General features: G+C 34.7%; 2 protein-coding genes and 1 long non-coding RNA gene across 5 annotated transcripts; 1 reads left to right on the top strand and 2 right to left on the bottom strand.

Moving 5' to 3' along the window:
* Positions 1–7,036, bottom strand: LOC118028512 (uncharacterized). Its single transcript, XM_035032113.2, is given in 14 exon segments — positions 1–315; positions 425–519; positions 642–723; positions 1,071–1,120; positions 1,281–1,349; positions 1,433–1,531; positions 1,630–1,717; positions 1,954–2,054; positions 2,136–2,204; positions 2,289–2,329; positions 2,769–3,354; positions 3,958–4,080; positions 4,190–4,574; positions 6,649–7,036. Coding segments are annotated over 14 exon segments (2,160 nt in total). The 5' UTR covers positions 6,957–7,036; the 3' UTR covers positions 1–251.
* A 3,573-nt stretch (positions 7,037–10,609) lies between these two features.
* LOC118028513 (uncharacterized) lies at positions 10,610–12,957 on the top strand. 3 transcript variants are annotated; one of them, XR_012169295.1, is made up of 4 exons: positions 10,610–10,977; positions 11,554–12,300; positions 12,384–12,476; positions 12,582–12,957. It is a non-coding gene; the product is annotated as an uncharacterized lncRNA (long non-coding RNA). The 3 variants fall into 3 exon arrangements; XR_004684032.2 differs by having other exon boundaries at positions 10,611–11,671; positions 12,268–12,300; XR_004684031.2 differs by having other exon boundaries at positions 10,615–12,300.
* Positions 12,958–14,474: 1,517 nt separating this feature from the next.
* Positions 14,475–17,344, bottom strand: LOC118028514 (cytochrome P450 87A3). The gene is made up of 9 exons (XM_035032114.2): positions 17,108–17,344; positions 16,694–17,015; positions 16,459–16,608; positions 15,956–16,207; positions 15,774–15,863; positions 15,622–15,700; positions 15,405–15,511; positions 15,156–15,283; positions 14,475–14,988 (listed from the first exon to the last, which is right to left on the bottom strand). Exons 1-9 carry the CDS (start codon positions 17,299–17,301, stop codon positions 14,865–14,867), a joined length of 1,446 nt encoding a protein of 481 aa, XP_034888005.1. The 5' UTR covers positions 17,302–17,344; the 3' UTR covers positions 14,475–14,864.
* Between the last annotated feature and the right edge of the window lie 62 nt (positions 17,345–17,406).

The raw sequence follows: 17,406 nt of genomic DNA, 5'->3' as shown, positions 1-17,406 counted from the left end.
GAGCCAAACGGATGCTTTCTCTATTATTGGTACCCAGCATTGCCAGGTAAGGTAACTCTAGAATTTCAATTTTTTACCGTTCATATTCAACTTTTTGTCATCTCTTTATTACATCATTTTTAAACTCTAAGAACACGCACACAAAAGTGACAAAACAACCTTACAGCTTCTTGTCTTCTGTGTACTTACTCAAGATTGACGTGCCTTTGGACTGTTTTGCAAGCGATCGCTATTTTCAGTCTTCAACATCTCTAGGATATGTCACCTGCCATTCTTTGTATTATCTCCTCAAACGATGGACGTTGTTCAGGATCACTGCTTGTATAATTCAAACAAAATTAGTTTCCATCAACTTGTAAGCTCCCAATTCATTATTAAAAGTAAAATAAAAAAAAGGTTGGTGCATATGCATTTAGAAAAGTACCTCCGCCAACAGTCGTTGATAATAGATGCTACCTTGGGATCAAGGCTTTCTGGTAATTCCAATCTTCTATCCATGAAGCCTACAACCCCAACTACCTTTGAAATCGAAGAAACACACTTTCAGTGAGATTTTAAGAAGTATTCAGTTGTATTTGATATGTATGTGTCGACGATTAAGGTAATATGGGAGAAATGCATATTACGAGGGATATATATACCTGTAAGGAATTTAACTTGACCCATGGAATGGAGACAGCCATGAGTTCCCAGAGGATGACGCCGAAACTGAACACATCAGATCTGTGCAGATGCAGGGCAAGCCAAACACTAATTTTCAGAAGATTATTGGTGAGTTAATAACGAATAAACTGGAGAAACAATGATCTCTCTTTACTTTAGCTAATAATGAGGTTTAATGATTTCTGCTCCTTGAACACTTTTGATTGCTGAACTAGACAGTAGGTAAAAGGTGTCCAATACATCAAGGGTTAAGAATGCTAGATGATAAAAGAGGTACCATGTCACCTCTACTTTCTATGTTGGTAAACGCAAGCAAGCAATTCCATTGAATCTGTTTACCATAAATTAAGAATTTAAACCAGCACTTGTCCATTTCTAGATTAACAGGGTTTAGTTTCATGAATTACTTTTCATTTGAAGGTTCATTCCGGAGGACTTCAGGGGCCATCCATTGAGGCTGCACAGAGAAAAAAACGCAGTTAAAACATTTGCAGACGAATGCATCAAAACTAACAACATTGAGGACCATTATATTCGCACAATTTGCAGCTAAGGAACTGAAGGAATTTCCTCAACATTTGGAGGAAATAATTAAAGAAGAGTGCTAAGATCTTTACAGTTCCTCTTCCAGATTTTGCAGTTAAGAAGGTTGCATTCATCCACTTTGACAGGCCAAAGTCTCCAACCTGAAACAGACTTCAGATGGTTTTCGAAGCAATTGCTAGATGACAAGTGTGCTTGAATAACTTGTGGCATATTTGGATATTACCTTGACAGTCCAGTTTTTATCAACGAGGAGATTGGAAGATTTTAAGTCTCTATGCACTATAGGTGGATTTCTATGATGCAAATAATTCATGCCTCTAGCCTGCAGTAAAAGTTCAAACTGTAAGGCCTTGTTTGTCGGTTGAATAACTCCACAAGCCGCCGTTGTGCTCTAAAATAAAACGGTCGTTGATAACATACAACTGTGCTCTAAGTCGTTGCCATCTTTAGACGACGTCTCATGTCCAAGGCCGGGCTGTTTTTGTGTAGTGTCTTGAAAAGACTTCCCCTACCATGAAAAACAGAAGAAATATAAGATAAATTAGTTTTCTGAAGAAATCAGAACATACAGTAGGACAGCACGCATCCATTAGGACAGCATTGATTTCATCCCCAAGTTGCATATCACTAGATTTTAACAGAACACCAAACGGCAGCTCTAGGAAGCCTTGGTCACTTTGAAAGAGAGCTAGCAAATCAATACCACTGGGTGATCACTCCTCAGAAAGAGAGCTCTGTCATTACCTGGGTAAAAACTCCGTGACAATGGCAATTCTTTCTGGTGAATATACTGCTCCCATAAATAGCAACACATTTGGATGCCTGAGTCTTTTCATTATATCGATCTACATGAATGAGACCCATTGATCAGGTCTTTCCTTCACAAATGAAACTTACAAACAATTGAAAGCTGAGTGTTTAAGCACCTCCTTCTGGTAGTCTTGTAAAGTCTCTTCTTTGTATTGATTCCCAAAATAAATCTTTACGGCAACATCCTGGTGTTAAACAAGATCATTTTAGTTCAAGATTAATTTGGAACACAGAACAACACAGAAGAACTTTTCCAGTTATCAATTTACCGATCCATTCCAAATTCCACGACGAACAGCAGCATATGAACCTGTAGAGCAAAACCAAGATAAGAGAGGAATTTTAAGAAGAACAGCCTAAAATTAATTAATGATTGTCAAAATCATCTAATATAACAATGGAGTTCAGAAAGATGATTAAAATTAGATCAGATACTGTATTTTTGCCAAGCACTTCTGACAAGGTCTCATTACATTAATGAAATATGTTCACTTGAATATCAACATAAAATTATGTTTTAATGAAATATGTTTACTTTGAATATTAACACAAAATGTTCTGAATGAAGATCAAGATTATTTTTGTTTTATTTACTCAAAATCTGCTAAAACACTTCAAAAATAGTAATTCTTCTCCTCATATCATCCCTGGAAGCCAAGTTAGCCCTACACGCATGCATTCATATGTAAACAGTTTAAAGGACAACATATGTAACAAAGGTAAAGACATATTATGCCTTCGAGGTTTACCTCGACCAATCTCCTCTCCCAGTTGTAGGTCTTCCCAGTGAATCTCATAGTCCACTATGCAATTTGAATCGCGATCCCTTTTGCTTGATGTACTTCCAAGGCTGCTGATCACAGTCTTCTCGTGCCTTGGAAAATTACCATCTGGCTGTTTTTTTGCATCATCTTCTACCCCATCGGATTCCAAGTTTGATGCTTCTAGCTCCAATTCATTCCTGTCCTGTTGGCAAACTAATTTTTGCAGCTGATCTCCTGGCTTATCCAACCCATGACGTCGATTGCATTCTGTTGACGAGGCTACAGGAAAGTTCTCTTCTAAATCATTAGGGCTTCTGATTGGATATAAATTTGAATATTCTCTTCGGAATTCCGAGGAGGAATTTATTTTCTGTGAAATTTCTCCTTCAGCATCGTTGTTGTAGTGATAAGAAGACGATGCCTTTGAACTTGCAAGATCGTTAGTTCCATTTGGTGCTTCATTTCTTTCTGCAACATCACGAGGACCATTTTGGTGAGCACTGGCATCGTCATGTTTTCCAATGTTGCCAATGCCCTTGATATTCAGCTTTACTAACAGTATCTTAGCAGCCTGTAAGACATTTCAACCAAGTAATTAGCAAAACAGGTAACAAAGAAAGAGACAGCCTTTACAGTGAAATAAATTTTAATGATTTAAATATTAAAAATTGTTTTGATCAAAATTTTGTGAGAAAAATCAATCCAATGCATCCCTTTCTAACTAAAAGAAATAAAAGGTTTTGATCAAAATTTTTAAACAAAAAAAAATGTACAGTTTGAAATCAAATTAGAAATCTTTTGGAAGAAATAACTAGTGTCTAAAAATAAAGTGTATATTTCAATTGGATGATTAATGAATTTACAGAAATGCATCAAGAACCGCGCCATTGCAAGAACTGAAAAGTATACAAGTAAATGATGACCAGATGATTTCAAGCATAATGAGTTCCTTGTTATGTTAGGAAGCTTTATTAGAATTTAAGAAACTATGGTAATGTCAATACAATTTTAGAACGTTGAGCGAATTCGAACAGATATTCATCTTTTTGAGGGCTCTACGCATCATGGAAATCAGACTGAGTTTCGCCTCCAATAATAAAACTTCAGCTTAGTGTTTCCTTTCAACTGATATATAAAACAAAGTTAAACCAGGGCTAGTAAAATTGAGACTTACTGGTTCACCAGGGATCTCCGATCTAAAGCAACGCATATCTATTGCAGTATCTCCTTTGTCCCCAGAATTTCCATGTTCATTGCAGGTGTCATCACCATGTTTTCGAGCCAAAAAATTTGGGGCCTGATTGGTTAAACAGCACGAGGGCATAAAACTTCTGAGAATGAAATTAAATAGAACTTGAACAAAAAAAGAATGGACAAAACTCTAATGATGTAATACACATAAGCACCAGATTGGAAACTGACGATGCAATCTGTGTCACCGGCGCAATTGGTGGTCGTGGGTTCCATTGAATCTTTTTCAAGTTTAGCCTCGGTAATCTAGCACGATTTTGTGAGTTTTCGGTGTTAAATATTGCTGAGTCACTTGAAACAGTAACAATGCCAGCAAGCTCACCTTCCTCATACAATGGGCTTTTTGTAACCAAAGCCATAAACAAGTCACCTGATCTTTTCTTAAATGGGAACCGACCAGACCATGATTGTCCAAAGCTCAGTCTTTCCATTATCTTCTTTAGATGTGCATAATGGTCTTCAGCGACAAGGAGTTCAGTAGCACTTTTTCCAATGACTTCGCTGTCTTTCCATCCATATAGATTTTCAGCAGAACGATTCCTGATAGAAATTCGAAATCAGCTAAAGGGCAACGCATGAAAATGCACCTTAGTTCCATCCATAAAGAGAATATGCTAGTTAGATAATCGCAAAGCTATTGGAGAAAAAGAGGAAAAACACTAACTGCATTTACGAATTTTGCCTTTATTCAATTGCTATGGTCAATCTCATAAAGTTCAAGTCATTTCCTTAACTTGTTTTGAACCAATTAAATCAAACAAACAATTTATGTTTTAACATGGAACGTGATCAAAAGCAGCTGAACAATACATAACAATGCAAGTGTCACCATGCATATATATATATATCTTAGTAGTTTCAACCATATTCTGCTTGAAAAGTTAATAGACATTTAATCCTATCATAATTATTACATGTGAGGTTAAACAACATGGCAAAACTTGGCAAAAAGATATATATACGAGTCAAATGAATTTATTAATAAAAATAAATATAATTTTTACTAATCTAATTATTGAATCAGATTAAAACTTTGCGAACATATATATTTAATAGAACTGATCATATAGGATTTTAATTGGAAGTTTAACTTATTTGAACTTGTTAGGATTGTTTTTATTTCTATATTAAATTTAAAAGTTGTTGTTTTGTAATTTATTTTTCCAATTGGGTTTGGGGTTTGAGAACTTTATTTAATTTGAATTTTATTATTTTGTTTGGTTTAACTTATTTTTTAAATAGTATTGGCATAAGGGCTTGAAATTTACAACAAGTCTCGAGTTTGAGTCAGGACGTGTACTTTTTGCAAGAGTCCGGGATAACAGGGGTTTTATTCATTCACCTAGACTCACAAAATGCGCTTTCCAGGAAAATGGGGTTTTCTCGAATCCAAAAAAAAAATAATTTGTTTTTGACATTGTGAGTTTATTAAATCAAGACTCTCTCTTTGTGAAACCTTTCTTTCTTTTAGCTATACGTTGTGCCAAAAACCAAGGTACTTTTCATGTTTTAATAGCACACATGACACCTAAGAAATCTGGATATATTGCAATCTAAAATTGATTATTCAATCCATGCAGTAGAATGTTAGTGCTTCTTCTGTATGCAAATGCAAGTCTAAATTATTCAAAAAAAGCAATAAAATACGTTGTTAGCATAAAAATATAATAATTAAAACGTTAATCTAACAAGAAAACATTGCAGTACTGGACTCATTAGCAATCTAAGTCCAGCCTTGACACTATAATTCCTGGCTCTTAATTACACCATGTCCTAATTAATCACGTGTTTTTGGTTGTTACAGTAAAGTTCATTCAGTAATCTGCATATACAAGAAACTTTCTTGAGTTAATGTTCTTACATTAAATGCTCTTAACGTTTCGTAACTGAGAAAAATAATCACAGTAATTTCTAAGTTATTGTTCACCAATCTGCTCAATGCATTTCCAGCCATGACCACTAAACAAACTATACAAAATTCTAGGCTAACCAAGGAGCTACCACGTGATGTATATGAGAGGTTCGATGGTATTATTGATTACTGTGTCGGATTATATATCTCAGTTCAGCAATCGCTGAACAAAACACTACTAAATGGTACCAAAACATGTGGTAATTAGCATATAACAGTAGCATTTCAACAAGTGTTAACCAGTATATAAAAATAAAGATATACAAGAAACTTTACAGAAAACCTGTGCATCCTGAATCATCTCGCATAGAAAAAACATCTTCACAATTGCTGTGGCCACACTACCATGACCATCTCACCCACAAATTAATCAGTGCACCATACGCATAGGGAATATCAAAACCCTTCTAAATTTCCAATTCTTCCCCTTCCTCTACTCAAATAGCCTCAGGTATGCAGACAAATCTTTTTCTTTATTATTGTTTCAACCTCCATCTAATCCAAAATCACTTTCATCAAACACTTTTCAGCTTGTATCATGAATTAGAACTGTTTTACCAAACACACTCCCACACCCACACACAACTCAAACTAAGTGAACCAACCAAGGACCATTCAAGACAGCCTCAGGTATGCAATAAGCCAAGTAAAAGATATATATGTGCAAGAAATTATATCTATATATATTCAATAGTTACCTACCAGTATACAATTTCACCTGAGGAAGCCCTACACACATGAACAGCATGTCCAATGCAATCCAGAACGCTCTTGTAAGGACTCCCAGTCGTGAAGTACCCAGGAAAACACCCCCACCGGGCATCTGACATCGCCACAGGCTCGCTATTATTCTTTTTTCTTTTCTCATCAGCCTCCGTAAGTTCACTCAGTTGCTGTTTCAGCTTCGCATGACTCGCTTCAAGACTCGCGCACCGATCCACCAGAACTCGGTACAAATTCGTTCCAGACTCGTCATCTCCGCCGCCATTTTTCTCGCCGGAGACTCGCATCGTTTTTTGTTGTTGTGGTGGTGTGATCTCTTGACAAAGCAGTATTTGTTTATTACCAAGGTGGTCATCCTTTTTTTAAATGGTTTTTTTCATATATTTATAGCAGTGATGGAATCTGAAACCCTGCCACGTGTAACTGGCCGGCGAAAGAAGCTATTAGGTGTGGACAGGTGTAACGTTGGGAACGCAAAGCATGAACGCTTAAAGAGAAGAGAGGTTTTGTTAGTGGTTAAAGTAATTGTTTAAGTGGTGGCTCTGATTTTGAAAAAAAAAGGTTTTTCTTTTTAAATTAAAATTTTAAATTATTTAAATATTAAAAAATATTAAGAAAAAATTTAAATAATTTTTTTTTTAAATTCAACCAATATCACTATACAAACACTATTGGCCTATCACCATTATAATACGTGTTTTGTCTTTGTTTTATTCCAAAAATGTCCTTGGACTCATGAAGAAAATTACATGATGACCTTGCCGGCGTCGGTTTGAAAAGCTACAAGGGGATAGGGATAGGTTACACTAAAATGGATTCAATCATTTTCCAGGTTGTGAAGGTGGCTTTAGTCAAATTAGAATTCTTGTATCAATTTAGTGATTTATAGAAATCAAACGCCACTAGCTCAATAATTATTTCGAAATAAAGCTAAATTGGTGTGATTTAGCAAGATCGATCAAAGGGAGACAATCTTTAATTATTATGGTTTTTCTTGTTTGATATATATATGTCCAAATTAAGTGGATAGATCTTGAAGATAAATGTTCCTTTACATTGCTACATGAATGATTATTATAGAAACAAATTTTATGCATGGTTACAAAATAATAAATCATATTTTGAGAACTTATTTAACAGTTTAAGTTATTGAATAAGATGATTTCTTATCATGGTATTAGAGTTCTGATAATCAAGTGATCACAAATTTAAATCTTATAATTTTTATTTATTTAATAAAAATTAAACACAGTGTAATATGAGATTATGCAAATTTCAAGTTTAAATAATTTTTATTTGAAGGATTAAGTGAGATGATTTCTTGACTCGGATATATACAAAATTGATATATTTATAAAATGAAGGATTGAATGTCAGTGGGAAAAAATGAAAAATTAAATTAATAATGATTGATGGGATATAATAAAAAATTAACATTGTGTGGAGTATAAAATTTACCCTCAGAAACACCAATTTTGGATGCTCAGCACCCCCACTTGTTAACCCTTAGCAAATATTCAACTAAACATGCTTATATGATAAACCTTGTTATGCTTGTACCAAATATAACCTAATAGAAAAACATTAATTTAATTGAATTTTTCATCGAATTATAACCCCACCAGATGATTAAATTCACTAAAAAAAATTAAATGCACAAATATTGAATCCAGGTATACAAAAATCCAAACGTTTTGAATCTAAATTGTTAATTACCATCTATATATATATATTTGACAATAATGTTCTGCTGATCCTCTCCTCTCAAAATTGAGCTAATATTTCCAAGTAGCCAAACAAGAACAATTGGAGCTTAGTTGACAATGTTTTACCCAAAATTAAGAAAAATAATTAAAAGGAGGGATGGGTTTAATTTCTTTCAAAATAAAATTGCATAAAATGTTTTTTCCTTTAACAAATACTTGTTCAACACTAAGTATTAAGAGTTTAATTTCATCTTATTACCAAAGACTTTTTCTCTCTCCTTTTATTTTTTGAAACAAAGATTTATTACCACGCATGATCTACTAATTAATTGGAATTTAGATGTCGTTTTCAGTACAAGGCATGCGGAAACTTAGACGCTGCCTCTCTGGGGCATCTATTTTTGGACAGGCGCAAGAAGATTGAAGATAAAGCGATGTGAATAAAAGTTGTGTGGTGGCCTTCTCCGTCGTCGTCATCCAGAAAATGACGGCACAATTCAGCATCGGACCCCGCAGTGTATTATAAAACGTCTATACTGTATCTGGACTTTTGCTACTTCGCATCTCATGATAGTGTGTTCGGCAAGGTAATAGCTTTTCCAGCTACGATCTGAAAACAATGGATTTTAAGAAAATTATTAATTTTAATTGTTTTTAATTGGAATTTTATAAGGGAGTTTTTAGTAAAATTCATTTAAAACTTAACTATGTGTTGATTAATTAATTACTCTTAGATATATAATTGAGATAGAATAGAAACCATACCGCATCTTGTCATAAAAACAAATGAAGCCCAAGCCAACTAGAACCTTCACTAGATTCTTACTAATATTGCCACTTCCTATTGGATCACCGAGCAATTAGATGCCTTCAATTTTGCTCTATTGTTAATTTTGTTTTTTTAAGCTCGAGTGACTGGTATATTTTATATCATTTAGGAAAAAAAAAAAATTTCATCCTATTTAGAATCCTGGTCATTCTTGATTTTTTACCTAAATTTTGACCGCGATGCGCATGTTATATAGAAAAATCTATTTAAAACATGGGTAATAGAAATAGTTGAGATCAAATTAAAAATAAGGTTCATTTATTTTTAAGATTAAAAATTTATTTGATTTTTATCTTCAACATAAATTCTTTCTCATGAAATATTAACATGATTTAAATAAATTATGGGTAAATAAAAAATTAATCTAAAAGAACTATTGGTTAATATGTTTTAGTGAAACCTAAAACTCTCTAAAAGCTAATGGTGAGCAAAAAAATTAAAAAAAATTGATTAAATTCAGAAAATTTGAAAAAAAATAACTAAAAAAAATCAAATTGTAAAAAAAAACTGATTATAATTTTGAAAAAAAATGATCGGTTCGATTTCGGTTTTATAAGCCTGAAAAAAAAACCCGAACTAAAACCGAAAAAACTGAGCCAAACCAAAAAAATAGAAAAAAACCAAGTCAAACCGAGCCAACTTTCACATATTTGTTTATTATTAGAAAAGTTATTCAATAGAAAACACTTTCCAGTTAAAGAAAAATTTGACTTGATTTTTAGAAAAGTGTTTTTTTATTATTTTAGTCGGAATACACTTTTCAAAAGTCGCAGGAAATTAAAAAATATCATATTTTGATTGTTATTTATTTGAAATAATTTATAAAATTAGATTTTTCTTTCAATTTCATCTTCATTTAAATTTTTTTATATTTAAGATTTAGTTTTCATTCTTTTAATAAACTTGAAAAAAAATATTAATAAGTTATTTTTTAATTTATTTTTCATGGTATAGCCAAATATTGAAAAATATTTTTCAACTTTATTTTCAATGACAAATATCAAAACATAATTCACTTTTCAAAAAAACTATTTTTTTTTTTTAAAAAAATTAATTTTTAACAAACAAACAAAATTTTATGTAATATAAAATTAAGAAGTTAAAATCAAGCTCAAAGAGTAAAATTGAGTATCAAGCTTTTAAAGGAAAAAGAAGTGGGTTAAAATGGGGTTCAAAGAGCACCCAATTCCATGATAAACACTCTCTAGTTAAAGACTTACTTGGTTTTGCTTGCAGGAAGTTATCATGGGCCTTGAAAATAGAACAGTAACATTCAAGAATAATTTTCTAAGGGTTAATCTCATCGGAGATTTTGTTGGATACTCGAATATTCCCCCCATTTGAGGACTTCTACCTCATCATTCCAAGGCAGGTATGCTTCCCTCACTAATATGATTACCATGAAAGTGCGCTAGCTTAAGGGGAAAGAAGCTTAACTTTTTTATCTAGTTATGCGCGTCATTTCTTTTTGAAGCTGTTTTTCTTAGAAAACTTGTGTCATCACCAATAGGTTATATCGCAATGGTAATGACATCAATGAGAAAGGGAACAACATGCAATTCAAACCTTTCTCTAGTTATGATGTTAGTTTGTTATCTGGAACTGTCTCTGTAATTTCTGTCCCCATAAGCCTTTCCTGGTCCCAGTTTCTGTAAATTGAACAGTTTTCTTACAGATTTTGCATTGGGCTAAGAAGAGGCTGCTTTATTGACGGCAGGCAGATCAGAACCGAATTAGTCAGAAGCAGTTGCCACCATTTGGCGTGGAAGGAAGGTTTGAAAGGATAAACCAACATCCAGTTATGTTTCAGCAATTGTAGATCTCCATAGGAACAATATATAAACTATTTGAACTTCATAACTAACTTGATTCAACTGCAGAATGCAGGGACTCCTTCATTCTCCATAGGATTCACTGAAATTCTCAACACAAACCTTCTGATAGAACTAACCACTGATGACATTGGATACGTCTACCAGAGGCTTACTTATTTTTACAGCTACTGAAAGTTTCTGATGTTAAAAGATTGTAACCAGGGGCATGATCTGAAACAATCGGCGATAAGCTTTCCTTATGCATTATGCAGCATGGACTAAGCTCGCGGGTTTACAATTAAACCCACACTCTGTTTGTTTTGTGGGTTCACGGGCTGTTGCTCCATCTGTTATACAGATAAACAATGTGCAACAATAGTTGGTTGATGGATTCAAAATTAACTAGAAAGCTGGGGCCACTTCTCTTAATGCCTAGATCCCCTTATCACCTAGTGCAAACTCAACAAATTTTTAGTTATGGCATTGCTTGTACATGGATGTCCATTTGTTGAGCTTAATTTCCTTTCTTTTGCAGGAGCTCAGAAAAACTGTCAAGTGTCAATATTCCGACATTTGAAACCCTTACTCAATTTGGCGTTGCTACTGTCTCTGCTAAGATTATTGGTTAAGTGGAAGCATCATATAGCTTAACGGTATTTTAAACATTGCTTTCGCAGATATGGTCATGATGCTAAATTGCTTAAACATGACACTTGCTGATGCAATATTTACTCCTATTTGGACCATATTGCTATAAGATAATGATATGTTTTTGCTGATTATATTCTGTATGTTCATCCTTTTCCTCATTCTTTGGCCAATTTTTAAGAATTATACACCAATTTGATATCTCTACTTTCAGGGTGCATTTTTTTTTCTGCATTATGAAGTTTTTTTGTGCTACACTTCACATTCATGGAATTTTATGTTTTAGACCTTTCGTCAGCATTTCAACAATGGAATTAATAAAATCAAGCAGTTTTTAGAATCCCCACAAAATTTTATGTTTTGAAATTTTCTGGTATGGGGTGTTTGATACTTCTAAAAATGTGAGAGAATTGAAGGACAAGACCTAAGTCATGTATGTTGTTGAAAGTATTTGACTTTGACTGGGATGAGAGGTCAAATTAGATATTGGTAAGTGCACATACCATTATTATGCATTGCTGTATACATGTGACGCCTTAAGGAGTAGTTGCTGCAACACATTCTACTTCTAGCTATTATGATGATTGTCTCCTCCCTGCAGTTTGACTGCTCAAGAGGTGTTGCGCTCATGGAGGTAACATTAACTACCATATATATTCTAATTCCTAACCATTCGTTAAGGATGCAATCCAATTTCAATGTTTCAATGGTTGCAAGAACAATTCTTCATTTTGAAGCTGAGCGAGGTTACAATGCGGTCATTTAAAATTTACCCAGCAACTGATAAAGCTGCAAGATGTGTATGTGCTGGTAAGGTTTAATACAATGGTTTTATTGCAACTTTTCTTTGTCATTGTGAGTGGTAACTTTGGTGGCAGAGAAATCTGAAGTCTAAATCATTGTGCTTTGATGCAGCTATACTGAAGGACTCTAGTTTTAATGAAACTGATCCAGCAGAATGCCAATTGTTTACTACTGCCACCATCCTTGAAAATGGACCACAGGTTTGGGGGCAGTTACAGAATTGTTTTATCCAGTATAGTCACTAAAAACTTTACCCAGCAACTGGTCAATTTTCTACTCAAGCAAGCAAGATTTCTATGAACAATTTCTAATGCGGAGCAAAAGGATTTGGAACTGATTGTAGCAAAATAAGAAAAGAAAAGGGAAAATTTGTATGTCGTATGCGAGACTATGCGTAGGTTCAGGAGTCCATTTGCGTTTCCTATGGTGTGGCTGAAAGCTTGTAGATGATTGTTTTGCATTCAGTGGCTTACAATTTATGCTTCTATTTGATCTACATTTTTGTGACATTCTTATGACAGTTTATGCTTAGAGAGAATTGATTGTGTCTAGATTACTGTCATTTTTTTTCATTTTCAAATGTAAAGGCAAGAAAAGGCCACAATTGGGGGTTTCAGAGAGCAGCTAAAATCCGCCATCTCATAAATATTTGATGAAAGTGTTGTAACTAAGCGGAAAAGAAAAGGTTAAATGAGGGAAACAAAATATTATTAGGGAATCATGATAATCATCCACGTCTGAAACGTATCTTAATGCAAAGTTGGATAGGGTGGCCTTTACGTAAAGATTATATTGCTCCCAATTTTTATGAAATACAAGATGCTCATTGAATAATAAGAAACTCATTTCAGTGTTACAATTCCAGATATTCAAGGAATATTTGTTCGTGAGTTTTCATACCTAAAAATTTAAAAAGAATATTTGATCATATATTAGTGACAGTGCAGAATATCAAAATTTAATATTTAGGAGGGGTTTAATTTCATCAAACTCTAAAAAAATCTTACAATAACGTCACCTATTTACAGACACTGTCTGCAGACACTGACTGATGCTGTTTTAGTCTAGCATATGATTTTGTTCCATCTTCGGTCAAATATTAAGTGATGCTAATGAATTGATTAGCAGTTTATAGTTATGATGATTGGAATAACAACTCAAATCCTGAACTTTTTGCAGTTTGCTCCCTTTCGACCACCAAAGATTAGCATAAACGGTTTCTTTGAATCCATTGAAGATATTTGGAACGGAATTTGGGGAAGGTTTAGTAGACTCCATCACCGGAAAAGTTTGCAGGTAGTTGCCTATTTTTGTGCTAACAAGGAACGCATACTGCACTGTACCTTTTGAGTTCCAGTGCTTGTGCTGCTATGGCTTTTGCATCAGAAAGGACTCTTCGACCCCTTTATGACTGGAGGAAAAATCATCTTTGGGATGATGAGCAGGGAATCAGAGATACACGGAGACACAAAAAAGATGAAAATGGAGATCGTGAGTTGGGACCAAGACAGCAACATAATGCTCGTAAGCGAAGAAGCATTTATCAAGAGCATAGGCACGGGCATTCAGGAAGGGATGCAGATTACGATCATCATCTTCACCATGTCCACAAGGACAAGAGTAAGCACAGGGGAAGTAAGAAATCAAATGTCCCGCAGAAAGTCTATTTGGATGGACCGGAGAATTCCAATATTGAAGGACATCATAGACACAGAAAGGAAAGAGATCGTGGAAGGATTGAATTCCAATATTCTAAGCTTTTTAATATAGAATATTAATATAATTAAATTAAATTATAAGTGAGTTAAGAAATTAATTTCAAATAACTCTTAATTAATATATTTTAAAGAAACCTAAAACCTTCTAAGAATTTTTATCTTACATAGCAAAGAAACTTATTGTTTATTTGGAGTGAATGCATAAAGTTAAGATTTGGCTCAAATAATACCAAAACTTTTAAAGGGGTGATGGTACAAAGTGGGTTTTGTATGTTTCTTTTGGGGGAGTGTACATGATATGGAAACTGCTGACAATTCCTTGATGAAAAATTGCAGTACTGGCGGCCATTTTCTCAAGGAAAGGATGTGACTGAATCATTTACAGTAATTGTTAGAAGTAAACTTTGATTTTGGTGTGGATATATTCCTCTGACCTACTTTCTTTTACAGAAATTATATTATGACAAATAGGACATAAATCACATTTGATCGTGATCAAAACTGTAGCTTTTTCTCCGCTTGAGGAGTGAAAATCAAAGCTGCCTGTTCCTTCTGCACAGTATCCATACATTAACCATGATCCTCTCTTGTAGCTTGTTGATTGCAATCCCTATGGATAAAATGCCAAGTTTCAATCTCTCAGCGCCTCTAGCCATGAGCGTGACCTGCCTGTATCTTACTGGGCATATGATTGCGTGAGTTGTATTTTTTTGTCTCTCTCCATGAGCTGGATGTGATAACCACTTGGAAATTGTAAACCAGGAGTTCGAACAATATTTCCTCCTTTGATTGCTTGCCATCTGAAAAGTTTCAATAGTAATGAAGGTTAATCTGTCTCTGTCTCTGTCTCTCTCTCGCGCGCGCATGCATGGACACACAGATGCACTCTTTTGCGTTCTTGCAATGAACATTCATAGAAAGACATTCAGTTGCTCATTCACACATGAAAAGGCTCGAATGCTATTACCTGAACTTTGTGACCAGGCAATGTAGAAATACAGCCATCTGCACCTTGGTAAACTCTGTTCCAACACAAAATCTCATACCGCCACCGAAAGCCATGAATTTTTTTGATGCACCGTTTAATTCCAATCCCTTGATGACACAGTAGATTTATTATAATTGGAAATAGGTGGTGACTAGAAGGGCGACAACTCCTTTTAGCATTGAAATATCGCAGGTGATTAAGTTTAAAGAATTCTCAGGTAAAACCCACCTCCCATCTCCATGGATTGAAGGCAAGTGGATCTTCATATTTTTCTGGGCTTAAGTGTACTGCGGGGGGACAAACCATTACTGCCCAACCTTCTGGAATGGTATATCCTGAATCATGCCAATTTATATCATATTTTGAATTGCAGACAACATTCTTTTCGTGAAAAAGGCTTGGTGCACTACAGTAACTAACTAAAGTATTGCTGCCGGACACGTACCCTTAAACTGGATGTCTCTAAGTGCTTTTCTGAAAATCCCTGGAACTATGTTTGCCAGTCTAACTGTTTCATTAATTACCTGCAAGTTGAGCTTGTCAGTTTTAATACGGAAAAAGGTACTATTATGGTATCCAACTGGTGGCTTGACCCACCTGAAATGTGAATTTCATTGATTTGTATTCGTTCCATGTAAGGCCAGAGTTGCTATCTACCCGATTTCTCAGAATTCCCTCGTGCTCTTCCTGGGATAAGTGAAAACATCTGGTGTGTGTAAGGTTTTGAAGCAAAAATGAAAAATTTTGGAGATGCAATTTTTAATAAATTTCTCACAGACCGTTAGTTTCTTCAGCACCAACGGATTATCCGAGAGAAATTTGACGGCTAAAGTTAGAGCCAGGGAAGTTGTTTCAAAGCTAGCAAATAGCAGCACAAACATTAAATCCAGAGCAATTGCCTCTGTAAGGATTCCTCTGTCCTCCTGAAGTTCTTCAAGCACATAATCGAAAAAATCACTTCGGTACTTTCTCGGATTTGCTCGTCTTTCCTGTAGCAGGTTTTTTAGCATTCTCATTGCCTTTTTCCTACCCTGAGAATTCATAGAACAGTTAAAGACAAAAAAATTGGACAGCTGAACGTCAGCTACTATTTGTAGTATTGATTTGGTGCTTTACTGATTCTGAGGGTGCCTTTTTTTTTTTCATGGCCCTTGCTTGGTAACGTTTTGAACCTACTAATTTGCTTCTAATCGGACTGAGTTTCTATTTTTCCAATGCTCGAGTATTGTTAAGAGAATGAAAGGATGGATTTATATGATAAGTATGACAGATTTCAGTTTACCTGTAAGCATTCGTGATATGCTGTTCCTGGAATGTCCAAAGGGAAGGAGATCAATCCGTGTATGAATGCAACGAAGTTGTCCCTTAGATTCTCCGAAGAATTATCTTGATCATAACTTATGAGCTTCTTTGCTGTCAGATCGAATATCATCTGTAAATATCAAGATTGTTATTAGATTCAGTATAAACAACTTTTGATGACTCCCATTACGAGAGGAGGGATAATATGAGATTACAGTTGCAGTTGTTTCTTTTAATTCGACTGACTCTTGATGGGACCATAGTTGTAATCTCTTAGATGTTGTCTGTTCAACTTCAGGGAGCATTTTCTTAAGGCTTTCTGGACCAAACAGATTAAGCATCATATTCTTAAGATACTTGTACACGAACCCATGTAATGAACCGACATTTTGCCTTCCAAAAATCTCTGTGAATGTATCTGGATACCAGCTCTGGAACAACTGTCCCTCTTGTTGGAAGATAAAGTAATTGAGATCCGGGTCTGTTGATACTACAACTGGCCTTCCAACCAAATTAGTCCGGAATATTGGTCCATATCTGAAAGCAACAGCAAAAACTTCAGAAGGAAATGATGGAGATGATAAAAGCACAACTTTTTGAATCAAGTTGGTGATTCATTAGAACATTACCTTTCCATCCTTTCTTTGACAAAGGGAGGGGTATCAAAAGAAGTATTAGGAGCGAAGAATTGAAGGGTCTCGCCAATAAGTGGCAATCCCATTGAACCTGGTGGAAGAGTGCCATTGCATCTGGGGTTTCTCCAGCGGTGAACCCAATGTGTGATGCTTATAATAATCAAAGCTCCAAAAAACAAAGCCCACATCTTGATCAAATATAAGTGTCCAAGTACACAGAACTGAGAAGATCCTGGAAGAAGATTATAATGTTGATATGTTTTTGACAGAAGGAAAATGGAAGGCTAAGAAAT

This window comes from Populus alba, chromosome 3 (genome assembly GCF_005239225.2).
Source record: "Populus alba chromosome 3, ASM523922v2, whole genome shotgun sequence".
NCBI classification, from domain to species: Eukaryota; Viridiplantae; Streptophyta; class Magnoliopsida; order Malpighiales; family Salicaceae; genus Populus; species Populus alba.
The sequence above is the reverse complement of the archived record's forward strand: the minus strand, read 5'-3'. Positions and strand labels throughout refer to the sequence as shown.